Genomic DNA, 14,534 nt, shown 5'->3' with positions numbered 1-14,534 from the left:
CTCTACCAGCATTGATTAAGGCTGTCATCCTATTGGTAGAGCAATAATTAATGTATGTGTGGTGGTTAATAATGAGATTTTTGAGACTCTGGCAGGACTGGATTATTATTTGTCTCAAGGTGGAGTTCTCTCTTCTTATCAAACCAACAATTATTTGATTTCCAATATTGTTTTTCCCTCTCTGGGGCCAATTATTGGACATTTTTTGTCAGTTTTTCTAGATTATCATTTGAGGCAATACCCCTTTGGACCATGACAGAAGTTTGGTTATTGGTTCCTTTAAGAGCAGCATTTTTAATGGAAACATCAACATGGTAGTTTCCTTTGGCCTCCAGGAAGTCAAGTCTGGAATGCACAGGGGTCTTAATAATAGCCAGGACAGTTGGCAAAAGTTTGACATCTAGTAAATTGTGTACATAAGTCATTTGTAATTTTATTCCCATTAGAAGTAAGGAAACTTTGCTGTTTCCATAACATTCCAAAGTCATGAGCTGCCCAAAGGGCATACTGACTGTCAGTATAGATGTTTGCAGTTTAACCCTTGGCAAAGGTACACGACCGAGCACAAGCATATAATTCAGCTTGTGGAGTCAAAGTAGCCAAAGGGAAAGGTGCTGCCTGGATGATTTCAAAAGGATTTTGCAATTGCATACCCAAAACAGTACCATTTTTGTCCTTTAAATAAGACCCATCAGTACACTGACAAATCTGCATTGGTTAGAGTTATCTGTAAATCGTCATGGGCAGGCTGGTTCAAGGGAATCCCATTATTATTTCTTTAGTGGTCTTATCGGAAAGGGCAGTGGCAGGAATGGATCTGAGGCAGGGGGCTGTCCTTGTGCCATAGGGTCCAGCTGTTGGCTGTACTATCCTGTGGGTCGATAACAGTTTCCTGATTTTTGGGTGAGTTCTCTAAGGGTATTGCCTTCCTTTTATATAAAGAAAGGAAAAAGAGGAGCTATTTTCTTTAAGGCCCCAAAGGCTATGTCATCCTGATCTTCCCAAGTAATAGGGTCAGGTTTGTTGGGTGATACAAAAGAAGTTTGGAGTCCAGTTTTTGACTGCAGTCCCCTACCCTGAGAAAACCTTGTAATTGGCACTTAGTTTTAGGTTTGGGGAAGTTCAACATACCACAAAGCCCAACTGTATCTAAATGAACCCCTTTTCTGGGGTGCCTGGATGGCTCAGTCAGTTGAGTAACTCTTGATCTTGGCTCAGGTCTTGATCTCGGGGTTGTGGTACAAGCCCTGCATTGGGGTCAATGCTAGGTGTGGGGCCTACTTAAAAAATAAATAAATGTGTGAACAAACAAACCCACATTCCAAGATCAGATGCCTTAAATATTGAACCTGAGTTTGAGCAAACTGCAATTTTTCCCTGGAAACTTTATCTCTCTTTAAGGCAAAAAGTTCTAACAGCTACATGCTGTCCTCCTGGGAAGAGGCTTGGGAAAGGGAGGAGAGAAGCAAGTCATCTACATATTTTAACAAGCATGGTAGGGCCTCCAGAAAACTTTATATCATCTAAGTCAGCTTTTAGGGTTTGGAAGAAGTAAGACTCTTAGTAAAACCCTGGGGACATTACTTTCAAATGTTTTGTTTTCTTTCCCAAGTTAAGCAAAAAAGATACTGGCTAGCCTTATCAACTGGAAAACTAAGGAATGCACCACAAAGATCAGTAACAGTGAAAACCTTGCTTTCAGTAGGAATAGAAGCTGGTAGCGTATTGAGGTTAGGAACAAGAGTGTGCCAAAAGATAACGTTACTTATTGCTGATAAGTCCTGGACAAATTTCCATCCTCAGCTACTGGGTTTTCTTACAGGTGAAATAGGGGAGTTACAAGGACTCCTGCAGGTGATAATGAGTCCCTGAGCCTTATCATCTTCTATTATGGGCTTGATGCCTTGAAGGGCTTCTTTATAGGGTATTAATTAATTCTAGTGAGATATTTTGAGGGGTCTGTTTGAATCTTAGTAGGAGGTGCTTTGTGTATTCTGCCAAAAATCAGTTGAGGATTTTATCCATAAGGAGGATGGTAACTGATCCAACAAGGACAGATGGTTAGTGTCCTTAGAATTAGCTCCAGTACTGTCAGAGACAGAGCAAGTAAGAGATGTTGAAGGATCACTTGGTTGCTATTTTGGTTGCTTCTATCAAATTCTAGAATTACTTCCCCCTTTTTGAAAAAAGAAATTCAGCGTGTTATTTTTCTAAGAAATCTCAGCCCAGTAAGTGAATTGGGTGAAAGAATTAAGGAAAAAGGCTGAATATCTCTTAAAGGGCCTAAACAAAAGGGGGTAGATGTAGAGACTGGAACCTCACTGTTTGAACGGTTTTGCTTCTCTAAGGCAGGAGCTGCTTTATAGTGGTGGCATTGCACAGTGAGAGTGTCACTCCAGTGGTGGTGAGGACAGACAGAAATTCATTCCCAATCTGGAGGGTTATTTCTGTAACCCGACTGAGAGAAAGACTTGGGACAAGCCCCTGTAGTTCCTCAGAGCCCAGTCATTGGGGATTAGGAAAACATAGGAAAGATGGGTTAGAGCACTTAAGTTTATAAGTCTTTTTTCCAGTGTCCTGGTTTTTTGCAACAATGGCAGACATCCAGGAGGGTTTGGGGTTTGTTTAGGGGCCTCCATTTGTTGTAGATGAAAATTAAGGATTTTAGTGGTGTTACTTTTATTAGAGTCATCTAGGGTGTGAGCCAGCTGGGGTTCACTATATTAACTAAATCTGGGGCAGACATAGTTTCCCATTCCATCCCCGTCCTTTTAACTTGAAGGGAAAGATCTGGTTTAGCCAGTTATTGAACATGGGAGTAAAGGCTACTTGTGTGGATTTGACATCTAAAGGAAGACTGGAGTTTTTCTTAAAAATAATCTGAAGTCAGTTGTAATAATCATAAAACAGGTTCATCAGGTTTTTGTGTGTGCAAGCCTGAAAGATCAGGCTTAGGAACAGATTTTGTCATTCTTCTGTGAAGACTTCTAGCGAGTGTTCAGCCTCCTGCCGAAAGTCAAAGATCTGTTTTCCTGAATCTCTTTCAGGACTTTTCTGTCAGACCGGTTTCATCCAGTGTTAGGCCTGGCCCTCCCCAACAAGCATCTGAACTAATTAATATAAAATCTGAGAAACCTTAGTCGATAAGTTTGAATAACTGTGCTAAATTCCTCAGCAAATCTATGAGGATTTATCTATGAGGATCCTCAATAACTTTGGGAAAGTTTTTGACTGTAGCCTGTAGTACAGCTTTAGTCCAGGGAGTATGGATCCTTAGAGGGCTTAACTTTAAAGGGGCAGGTTCTGATAGGTTCTGAGGGAGGGAGAACAGAGAGAGGTTCGGAGAAGAAGGGACAATCAGAGAGGTTAGACTGAGGAGTGAAAGGGTAGGGAGAGGCTGGGGGTGGCGCTGTGGGGAAGTAGGAAGATGGTGGCCAGGGAGCGGCCTGATCCTGCTGTGTGTCCGGAGGGGAGGAATACCCGGAAGGGAGAGAGGACTCAGAAACCCTTTTGACTTCTCGCAGTTGTTTAGTAGCCTCAGGTAATTTAGCAATGGTATTTTACAGAGAGGCAATTTTGGAATCCTAAATTTGTTTGGAAGCCTCCAAGTACCAGTTAAAACAGGCATTCCATTCAGTTTGTTTAATTTTAGAGGTATGGTCTTCTAATTTGGTTTTGAAAAAAGTAAGTTTGAGGAGATCAGAAGCCCCCCATGGTGGTCATTGAAATTCTAAATTTAGCTAAGTTGGTCTACTTCATCAGCAGAGTGTATGAAGAGGGATCATAGTTTTTAAACATATAGCCCTTCAGGGTCCCAGGGGGAGGGCTGGCCTGAGAGAGTTTGAGATTAGGATCCTGTTAGTCAATACCAGAAGTTCAGAAAAACACATGAGTACTCACTGGAAGGAACAAAGCCTTCACAAAAATAGAAAGAATATATATAAAGCTTTTAAACAGATCCTGAATAAAGCCAAAGAACTCAAAACACAAAGAGAGCAGAGCTTGGATCCAGGAGAGACTTACCTTCAAACTCCAGGCTCAGAAAGCAGTGAACTCTCTGGGCTCGGTGGGTACAGGCACCTGTTCAACCACTGGCCTCAGAGTTTTGGGAGTCTTCCCTAGATCCCCTTCTGATCACCCAAGTAATGTCGACCTCAAAAAAACAGCCAGTTGTTTTACCATTTATTTGGGAATGGCAAAAGAATTACAGTTTGGGACACGCAAGCTATGGCAAAACCCTAAGCAAGACCTGCGATCAAAGGAGGGGAACATTATTGTATAGAGAAAAGGAGGAGGTTAGGAGGGTCTTCTCTGAATGAAATTCTGTTGGTGGAAAGCAAGAGTTCAGGGTGGTGATGGTTTCTCATTGGTAGAGCTATTGCCGGGCATGAAGAAAAACCTCCCTTCCTCCTGCTGGGGTAGTAAAGTAGGCTTCTTCCTGTTGGAAAATGCAAGATACTCTTCTTTGTTGGAGTCTGCAGTTGATGACAAATTGATAGGGTATGAGAGCTCCCCTGCTGACCTCCCAGTTGTATTTTAAATAGTGAGGTTTCTTGTATTCATTTTCACAAGTCCATCACCAAGCTCTGTCAACTCTTCCTCCAGAATACATCTATCCTGTTCCAGAATACATCTCCCTGTTCACTGCTGCCATCCTAGCCCAGGGTACCGTCTTCTCTCCTGGGCTACATAACAGTTCCCACATACTGTCCCCCCATTCCTTCACCACACCGCAGCCATTGTGATCTGTACCATGAATCAGATTGCTCCTTTTTGTAAAACACTCTGTTGGATTCCTGTTACCAGTGGAATAAAATCCAGACTTCTTCCTACGGTTTACAAAGCCCTGGATGATTTTGCTCATGTCTTCCTCACTCACTTTTTACCTCACTTCCCTCTTATCTACTTATGCTACAGTGGCCTCTTTTCTCCCTCAGACATGCCAAGTTCATTTCACATAAGGAACTGTGCACGAGCTGTTCCTTCTGCCAAGAATTCTGTTCTCTGTTCGTCACCTGATCATTAAAGATCTCATCTTAAATATCACTACCACAGAAAGGTGTTTTTTTTTTTCTGTTTATTCAATAAAAATGTAACCAGCAAATGACTTCTTTGTGTACCATGTATTTAATTCTCTGTGTAGCACTTGGCACCATTCATTATTTTCCCTGTGTAGTCTGTTTTCTGCCTCCCATTGTAAGAATGTATGATTCGTGATGTGACAAGCTCTATGTTGATTACAATACCTGCAGTACCTAATAGATGCTTAGTAAATACTTGCTGAATGAATAAATTAGAGGGTTGCACTATATCCTATCTATTTATATAAATAGGCCTCATAGAGCCTATTTATATAGAGCGTTCAGGAGAGTCACATTTTAAACAATTATACTAACATTCTGATTCATAAAGGGAGTTAGATGTATGATGTAGTAGAAAACCTCAGTTTCATTAACAGGGAAAAATAATGCTTACTTTGTAGGATTGTTGTAAGGATTTAAAAAAGCATCTAATGATTGTCTGAATGTAATAGACACTGAGGTTAAGAATTTCACTTCCCATTTGAAAACTGATTTTTTAAATTTCAAATATGGGTACATTTTGAAAATAAACTTTATAGGAAGTATTTTCACTATAAAAGATAAAAAGCAAGGACAGGCCGATTTTGTTTTTCTTCTGCCCCTCATTTACCTCCCCTTCAACACAGTCCCTCCCTCCCACTCTTTCTCTCATATTCAGCCTCAACTCATAAAAGAATTTATCTCATGCTAGAGATTCGGATAAGGCAGCATCTTTTTTTTTTAAATAATGAAAACCATGATTTTAGAGTCATGCTAACTTCTTTAGTCATTTTGCTAAGTTATTTTTCAAATAATTTGTTCAATGATATGGCTTACATATCTTTGTTTACAAGGAGATTGGTAGGACAAGCTTTTTTCCCCCTAAAGCTTTATTGAGTTATCATACACCACACAATTCACCTATTTGAAGTGTATAATTCAGGGGTGCCTGGGTGGCTTAGTTGGTTAAGCATCTGACGTTGGATCTCAGTTCAGGTCTTGATCTCAGGTTCAGGAGTTCAGACCTCAAGTTAGGAGTGAGGGGGAAGGCCCAGCATGGAGCCTACTTTTAAAAAAAAAAAGTGAAGTGTAAAATTCAGTGGTTTTTAGTTTGTTCACAGCAATGCAACTATTACCACAATCACTGAGAACATTTTTATCATCCTCAAAAGAAACCCTGTACCCATTAGCAATTACCCTCTTCTCCAGCCTTCAGCACCACTAATCTACTTTCTGTCTCTGAATATATGCTTATTATAGACATTTCATAAGCATGGAATCATACAATATATGGTCTTTTGTGACTGGTTTCTTCCATTCAACATGTATTGAAACAAGGTTCATCCGTGTGGTAGCATATATCGGTACTTAATTGCTTTTTATAACTGAATAGCATTCCATTGTATGGATTTACCACATTTTGTTTGATTATCCACATATTAGTTGATGAACTTGTGAGTTCTTTTCACTTTTTGGCATTTATAAATAATGCTGCTATGAAATGTCATGTATAAGTTCTTGTGTGGCTGTTTGCTTTCATTTCTATTGTGTGTATACCTAGTAGTGGAAATGGTGGGTCATATGGTAACTCTGTGTTTAACCTTTAGAGGAATGGCCACTGGTTTCTAAAGTAGCTGTGCCATTTTCCATTCCCACCAGCTGTGTATTAGTATATTAGGATTCCAGTTTCTCCATATGCTCACCAGCACATTATTCTCTGGGCAACAGCTTTTGTGTTTTGTTTTTAATGATAGGAATCTGGAAAGCAGTGTGAAGATTATAAAAAGTGAAAATACCTACTACGTATTAGATAGTAGGGTGAGCATCTGCATTTCATTTTCTGACCTTTGTCACAAGCTTGCAAGGTCAGTGGTACTATGACTTGATCAAGAAGGGGAATAAAAAGTATGCAGGCCTCTCCTAGACATTCTCTAGGGTCTAAGAAGAAATAATGATTGAGCAAAGTAACCTAGCGTGTGTTAAATATGCTAAGAAATAGCATATTTTTTTAACAGATGAGTAAACTGAAAAGAGAGGATAATTTTCCCTAAGCAACAGCTTAGTATATTTTGAAGTTAAAATTTGAACTCAGACCTGTCTGGCCCCAAAACCTAGATCCTTCCATACTCTTATCTGGCCATGGGGCTTCAGAGGAATAGACTGAGTCTGAGGCAGATTGTCAGAATTTGGTGAACGGTGAGATATAGGGAGGAGATAGAAATGGAACATTTCAAGATGATGACCAAGTTTAGAGACTTGAGTGGAAAGCGATGGAGCTAAAATTCAGATAAAGAATACTTTTCCTTCTCTTTACCCCTCTTCCTGCCTGATTGTCAGGTAGGACAATGAATTCTTTTTGAACATTTTAAAATTGACATTATCTTAAGTCATTGAAATAGAGTTGTATGGTTGGCAGGTGGAAATTTGTGCATAGTCATCTTGGAAGTTTAGAAGGGCATCCTGGTGACATTGTCCCAGTTGGGGAACTATGTAGTATAGTGGAAGGTAGACAGGTGTTCTCAGATCTGGGTTTGAATCCCAGGTCTTGTAACATTAACAGTAGCGGGTGGTGGGGCAAGTTTCTTAATCTCTCTGAGCTTGTTTCCCCATCAATAAATCTTGATTGAATTGCATAGAGATTGAGATAACCGGGGATTCATCCTGCTTTATAGCAGCTATGGAATAAATGTTGGTTTCTTCTCCAGGAAAAGTGTGTAGAGTGAGGATAAAATAGACAAGCACAGAGTCCTGGGGAAGTCTAGTGTAAAGAAATGGGCAAAAGAACCAAGACCTATTAAAACAGATGGGTAGGAAAGGCCACAGAACTGAAGTATAACTTGGAGGAAATGATGCTGTGAAATCAAAGAGTTTCAGGAAGAGTCGGTCACCGGTATCAAATTCCATAATGTGATCAGGGAAGATGACTGGCAGTGGTCCTTTATTTGTGGTGTTTAGGAGGTTTTTGGAACCTAAAGGAGAGCTGTTTGGGATGGGAACCACATTTTAAAGGGTTGAGCAGTAAACTCAAGAAATTGGTATGTAAAAGAAAAGTAATAGGTAGAATCAAGGAGAGGTAGGAATAATGATCTTGTTTGTTTTGTTTTGCTTTGCTTTTTAAAAAAAAAAAGTGGAGTAGACTTGAACGTTCATTCTTCCATTCTATAGTTGTGCTAGGGCCTGATAGTACAGAGATGGCAGGTTTTAACCTGGGGGAAGAAGGGATGGGAGAGAGAGGAGGGAGTGCAGATATGGAGATGACATGGAATGACCTAGGTTCTAAGAACCTAGGAAGGTGGGAAGTAATTGACCCCTCTACAAGTTCTCCTTCACGTGGAGGAAAGAATTTCTTTTCTGAGAGAGGAAGGCAGTGTCTTTACAGGTGAACGTAATGGTGGAGTAAGGGAAAAGGGTGGTTTTTGACTGAAGGTCTTTATTTTCTCACTGAAGAGAGAGGCCAGGTTACTGACTGAGAGTGGTGGCAGTGGCAGTGGGTCAGTTAGGATTAGAGTAGTGGATTTAGGATTGTACTAAAATTTGGAGCTGAAGAGTAGAAAAGGACAAATAAAAGTTTAAAAGTCTATTATCCATTGTGACAAAATGCTAATTTTTTTGGTAAACAATTGAAACTCAGTTCATCTGATTTTAGAATTTTGTGCTCTTTTGAGAGTGATGCTAGCTTACTTTGCTCAATCATTATTTCTTCTTAGACCCTAGAGGATGTCTAGGAGAGGATTGCATACTTCTTTTTTTCCCCTTCTTGATCAAGTTTCTTGATAAGTTTTATTTCTTTATTGTTATTGTTGATGTTTTCTCCTTGGTTAGTTTACTTATTTAACTCTGGTTATGAAATTGATGTTCAAAGATGTATACTTAATTTTTAAGTTATTTTAGCCACATATGTTTAAAAATACCAACTTATACATTATCGCTGAGAATATTATTTATGTTCATGATAGCTGAACTTTGAAAGAACTAAAAGAAACATTTTTAGTGATGAATCTGGGATTCTCAAATTTTAATTCAGTATCTCGTATCTGATTTAGCTTTCAGATGATTCTTTTGAGAATTCAAACAAAACACCTAGACAACCTAAAAGAGAAGTGAAAAAGAAAGATGCAGTGCCGTGGTGGATAACTGAAGATGATTTTGAAGATAGTGGTAAATATTGCCAATTTTTTTATTCCAAATTATTTGACCACAAGGGGTCAGTCAAGACTTTTAATTCTGGGATTTTGCCTTCGGACTGTATTTATATAAAGAAAATAATACTAGTAGCGTGGCTTTTTGAAGCTTGAATTTTCATATTCACTTTATTTTTTTTTTTAATTTAATTTTTTTTTTAAAGATTTTATTTATTTATTTGTCAGAGAGAGAGAGAGGGAGAGAGAGCGAGCACAGGCAGACAGAGTGGCAGGCAGAGGGAGAGGGAGAAGCAGGCTCCCTGCCAAGCAAGGAGCCCGATGTGGGACTCGATCCCAGGACGTTGGGATCATGACCTGAGCCGAAGGCAGCTGCTTAACCAACTGAGCCACCCAGGCGTCCCTCATATTCACTTTATTATAAAATGTTATATAATTGAGAATCTGTGATGTTTCTGCATTATCAGGTTATATTACATGGAAAATTTTATATCTAGTCAAGATGATAAGTAATACACATGTATTTCTATATTGTCATGTATAATGGTAAATTGATTTAAGATGACTTAATAAAAAGTCTGACAGTGTATTAATGTCATTACATTGGAAAGATTTTAACAGATCTTTAGATTTTTCCTATCACAGTCTGTTTATAATAGTAGTAATAAGAGGAATTTATTGCCTTAATGGTAAAGAACTCATTAATGATCCTGCCTGACATATGTGTATACCTTTCCCAAAACTATTCTTAGTCACATCTTTACAAATGGAAGAGTAGTCTCTGGAGCGTTTGCTTTGGTATACCTGCTGTATATGATATTGCCGTAAGGAACCCCAGACTACTTCTGTTAACTTGTGTTTGTACTGCTTTACTATTTATGGACCATTAAGCAGCATTTTGTAAACTTAGAGGATTTCTGTATCCTGGTGGGGATGGGGAGATTTGCCCCAAAGCTTTTATTTTTCTCCGTGAAATTAAGCCCAGATTCCTTAATGTGACAGCTGAGGCTCTGCATCATCTTCTGACTAGGACCCTCCTTTCTAGCTTCCTGTGCCCCAGCCATACTCAGTTATTCCCTACCTCCTGGAAACATCATTGATTCTGCCTCTGCATTAGTGTATGCTTTCTCACCACTGGACTGCCTTTTCTCATCCTTCTTCCCTAACTCTTCCAGCTCCCTTTTCAGCATAACTATTTTCTCCTTTGTTTTAATTTCAAAACACCTTAATAGCACGTACACACTGTGCTGATAGTCATTACCTGCAGGGCTGTTTATGAGGTTGGGAGCTTTGTGAGGGCAAGAAATACTTCTTTTTGTTTGTATCCCTTGACCCCAACAGTAAATAAATAATAAATATATTTAATAAATGAATGTTAGAGTAAATTTGGGAGTTGTTTCTCTGCTCTTAAAACCATAAGAATTGCCTTATTGAAAAATTCAGTATATTTTTTCATAAATCCCCCAACCACGTAACAGTGCTAAAGTTTATGGCTGCGAAGTTGTGGAAATGAATGCAAAGAATTTGTTTTTAGAATCTTTCCCCTGTTGGTGCTTGAAAAGAATATTATATGATGAAGTACTATTGGAATTATTTACAAAGATTTGAGACTTCACTAAAATCTCTTTCTAGAAAGTCATGAATCAGAGATAGAATGTGCATACTCATCCCAAAGGGAAAGATTAGGACCAACACTTGAATGTAACCTAACTAAAGGTATCAATTTTTAAGAAAGAATTTATCAGTCAGAGTGGATTTGACTAGTAAAAGATTCCAAGAAGGGTATTTAAGAAGCAAACTTTGACAGTAACCATTTAAATATTGAGGAGAGGGTTTCTCCACCCAAGGACATAACCTGGTCCCTGGTTCAATGACAGACATTTCTGAGTTCATGTTAGGTTGTGCGTACTAGGCACTAGTATACAGACAAAATAGGATTCCTGCCATGAAGAGCGTAGAAACTTCTGAGGGGGAATTAAACACCCCCTTGAGGAGAGGAGTGCATTACCAATTTTAGATACCATTAAACATCAACATTGAGCTACTTTAGCCTTACAGTTTTCTCTTTCATTTGCTGTAAGGATAAAACATTCTGCCTAGAGGATGAAACAATCTAATCCTTCTACTGGTCATACTCTTCATTATGAATAACTAAATTGGATCTTGGTTTTGGTCATTAGTCTCTTGTAAGCTCAGTTAGTGTGGGTCACATCCCTGAGTCCAGCTTCAGAGCCAGAGAGACCCCCATAGGTGCCACAACAGCACTCCAGCCGTGGTGTGTACTTCTTCATTTGAGGTGTCTATAGATAACGTCTCTTGATTTTATGCAACTGTGAAAGTTATTATTTTATCTATAAAACCATTATTCACATAAAGCCATAAAAAACAGATTCCGAATCATTTCCGAGAGGACACTAATTAAGAAACTGAAGTCAGAACTTGGGACTTCTTTTTTTCTTTTTCTTTTTCTTTTTAATTTAAATTCAATTAGCCAATATTATTACATCATTAGTTTTCAGTGTAGTGTTCAGTGATTCATTAATTGTATATAACACCCAGTGTTTATCACATCACACGCCCTCCTTAATGCCCATTACCCAGCTACGCCATCCATCCACCCACCTCCCTTTCCACAACCCTCAGTGTGTTTCCCAGAGAAAAGAATCTCTCATGGTTTGGCTCCCTCTCTGATGACTTCCCATTCAGTTTTCCCTCCCTTCCCCTGTGATCCTCTGAGCTATGTCTTATGTTGCGCATATGAGTGAAACCATATGATGATTATCTTTCTCTGCTTGACTTATTTCACTTAGCGTAATCCCCTCCAGTTCAGAATTTGTGACTTCTTAACAAGACTTCCTTCTAAGCAAAAGTGATATTCTTCTAGTCTTAGTATATATCACACAGTGAAAATTTAACTTTTCTGTTTTTCACTTTTTTGTAACAAATGTATGCTATTATGACAAATTTTGAATATTGCATAGCTGTTTCAGTGTTTCCCGGTGTTTTTGGCATAAAGAGAAAAACACTTTCTGTGGCTATGAGTACTGAGCTGCTCTGACCATAGACTCCTTCTCTGGGCTCATTTCCACCTGGACTCACCTTCACTTTCTAGATTCAACCTCACTGGCCTTTTTGCATCCTCCAGTGTGGCCTGCCCCTCCCATCACTGACACTTTTGTACCTTGTCTCCATCCTACCTGGGGTTGTCTCCCTTTTCTAGTTCACCCGGTTATTTTCTATTCTTCCTTCACGTAAGGCAGGAGATACTCTTTAAAGTGGCATGGTGACTGTATTAAATAATTGTGCTTCAAAGTAATTTTTAAAATTTTGTCTCATGTAAACTTCTGAGATTGTTGACTAAGATACAGTGCAAATAAATAGTATTGTTATTTTTCTTTTGTGAATTTTAGGTCTGATGGATTCTTATTTAACAGATCAGATTTATTTTATAGCTACTGTCCACAAAATTAGCATAATGGGGAAAAAAAGCTAGTACAACAGCATTATTGGTTAATACATAGTGGTCAAAACAGTTTTCTGAACATAAATATCCAGCTATATCTTAAATCCTATCCCTAGGACTGCTTGGAACAAATGTAAGCTATCTGAAAGCAAAGAAGCCTTCTCAGCCTATTATGGAAGTAGAAGAGGAGTCTGCTGAAAGGATTCAGTTTCTGCAGAGCAGTGGAACCTCCATCTTAAGTATTGACAGCTTAGAAACAAATGGTAAGATGTGAGGGATATGAGTTGACAGATTAATTACTATGCTTAATTAAATTAAATTCTATAACTACTATACTATAATTAAAATTTTTACAAAAACTAACCTGTATCTTGGAGCCTCCTTTACTGAAGCATGTAGATGTTCTTAATACTTTCCTGGAAGGTTTAGAATTAGATCTTGAGGGAAGCCTTATAACCTTACAGACTGATTATGAGTACAAGTCTATATGTGGTGGGTGAGAGATTAAAGTATGTTTTAAATTTTTTTAAATTTTACTAATAATATCAGTAAATGCATCATTAAAATTAATATTATTGAAATTCTGCATATTAATAAAGTATATTTGTCCTTTTCATTTAGAGATAGTAGTTTCTGAACTCAATCATAGTGTTCTTGGATTGGGATTGGACACATTAGAAGAACAAGAAGAAAAAGAGCAATTTTTCGCCAGGCTTGAGCAAGGCTTAACGTCTTCCATTGACTATTCAAGATTAAATAAGGAACTGGATTCTAATGACTCTACAAAATTTAAAGCTTTATATAGGTAATGTATATATAAGATCAACTAATCGTTAAATGACTTCTATATTTTTCTGTATTTTTGAAAGGCTAGTATATGCATTGGCTTCAGTGGGTAAATATTGTAACAAGCAAATGTTAAATTTTATTTTTATCTCTTTTCTCTGTTCATTATTTTGATCATCGTTTCCCTTATATGTGAATGGAATATGTTGATTTGTGTTTAAGAGCCCACTCTGCATCCAGATATCTGAAATGTCATACCTGCGGTGCTGTTGAGAAAAATGGCACACTGCAAAAAGACTTTACTAGGAAAGTAACTTCTTAAGTGATTTTCCACAGCTGAAGTAAAAAGAGAGTTCAGGTAGCTGTTACAAAATCAGAGAAAAAAAGAACAGAAAAGAAAGAATGAACCAGGAAGTAAAGACAGGTTTTGTCTCTGTCCTTCCTTTGTATATAGTTGACACTGATGATTATCAGGAAACCTCATTTATCCTGAAAACTCTACTAGTTGCCTGAGCTGGTCTTCTGTAAGTACAGTAGACCTTTGACCTTTTAAAATTATAAATAGAAGCCAAATTACAATAAGATTTTAAGAACACCAAACTATAATTAAATTAAGGGTGAGGAGAATCATAACCTCTGGTTATTAGAGTAGCTGGTCTCCTTAGGATGCTGAGTTTCTTATAGACCATGGATGAATTGTGTAGGGTTTCAGATTTTTACCCTGCTTGTAAGCTAAAGATTTACCCTGCCATTTTATGGATGCTGACAATAGACACAAGATTCCTGGATCAGAAACAAAGGACTTAATTTCTCACAATAAAAGCCGTATCTGAGTCTCATCTTCATTTGCATCAGTTCCCCCATGCTCCACAAAGCTTGTGGAGACAACATGGAGGGTCCATGATGGCTGTCTGCATGGGCAGTGGGTTGCTTTACAGGAGAGGAGCTCTGAGCTTGGGGAATCCATTGCTTTTTTTTTTTTTTTTTTTTTTTTTTAAGATTTATTTTATTCATTTGATAGATCACAAGTAGGCAGAGAGGGGCGGGGGGGGGGGGGGGGGGGGGGGCAGTGCCGCCCGCGGGGGG

The 14,534-nt window shown here is 38.5% G+C and overlaps 1 protein-coding gene across 1 annotated transcript in view; it reads left to right on the top strand.

The window, feature by feature from the left end:
• Positions 1-14,534, top strand: part of LOC111147778 (centrosomal protein 162) — a 104,802-nt gene that overhangs the window by 4,297 nt on the left and 85,971 nt on the right. Inside the window, exons 3-5 of the mRNA XM_022504001.1 lie at positions 9,104-9,218; positions 12,779-12,925; positions 13,284-13,467. Coding sequence (XP_022359709.1) covers positions 9,104-9,218; positions 12,779-12,925; positions 13,284-13,467 — 446 coding nt within the window. The remainder of the gene's footprint in view (positions 1-9,103; positions 9,219-12,778; positions 12,926-13,283; positions 13,468-14,534) is intronic.

Source organism: Enhydra lutris, unplaced genomic scaffold (genome assembly GCF_002288905.1).
Source record: "Enhydra lutris kenyoni isolate GAN:26980312 unplaced genomic scaffold, ASM228890v2 scaffoldscaffold17, whole genome shotgun sequence".
In the NCBI taxonomy this organism is placed as follows: Eukaryota; Metazoa; Chordata; class Mammalia; order Carnivora; family Mustelidae; genus Enhydra; species Enhydra lutris.
This window is presented reverse-complemented; position numbering and strand designations above follow the sequence as displayed.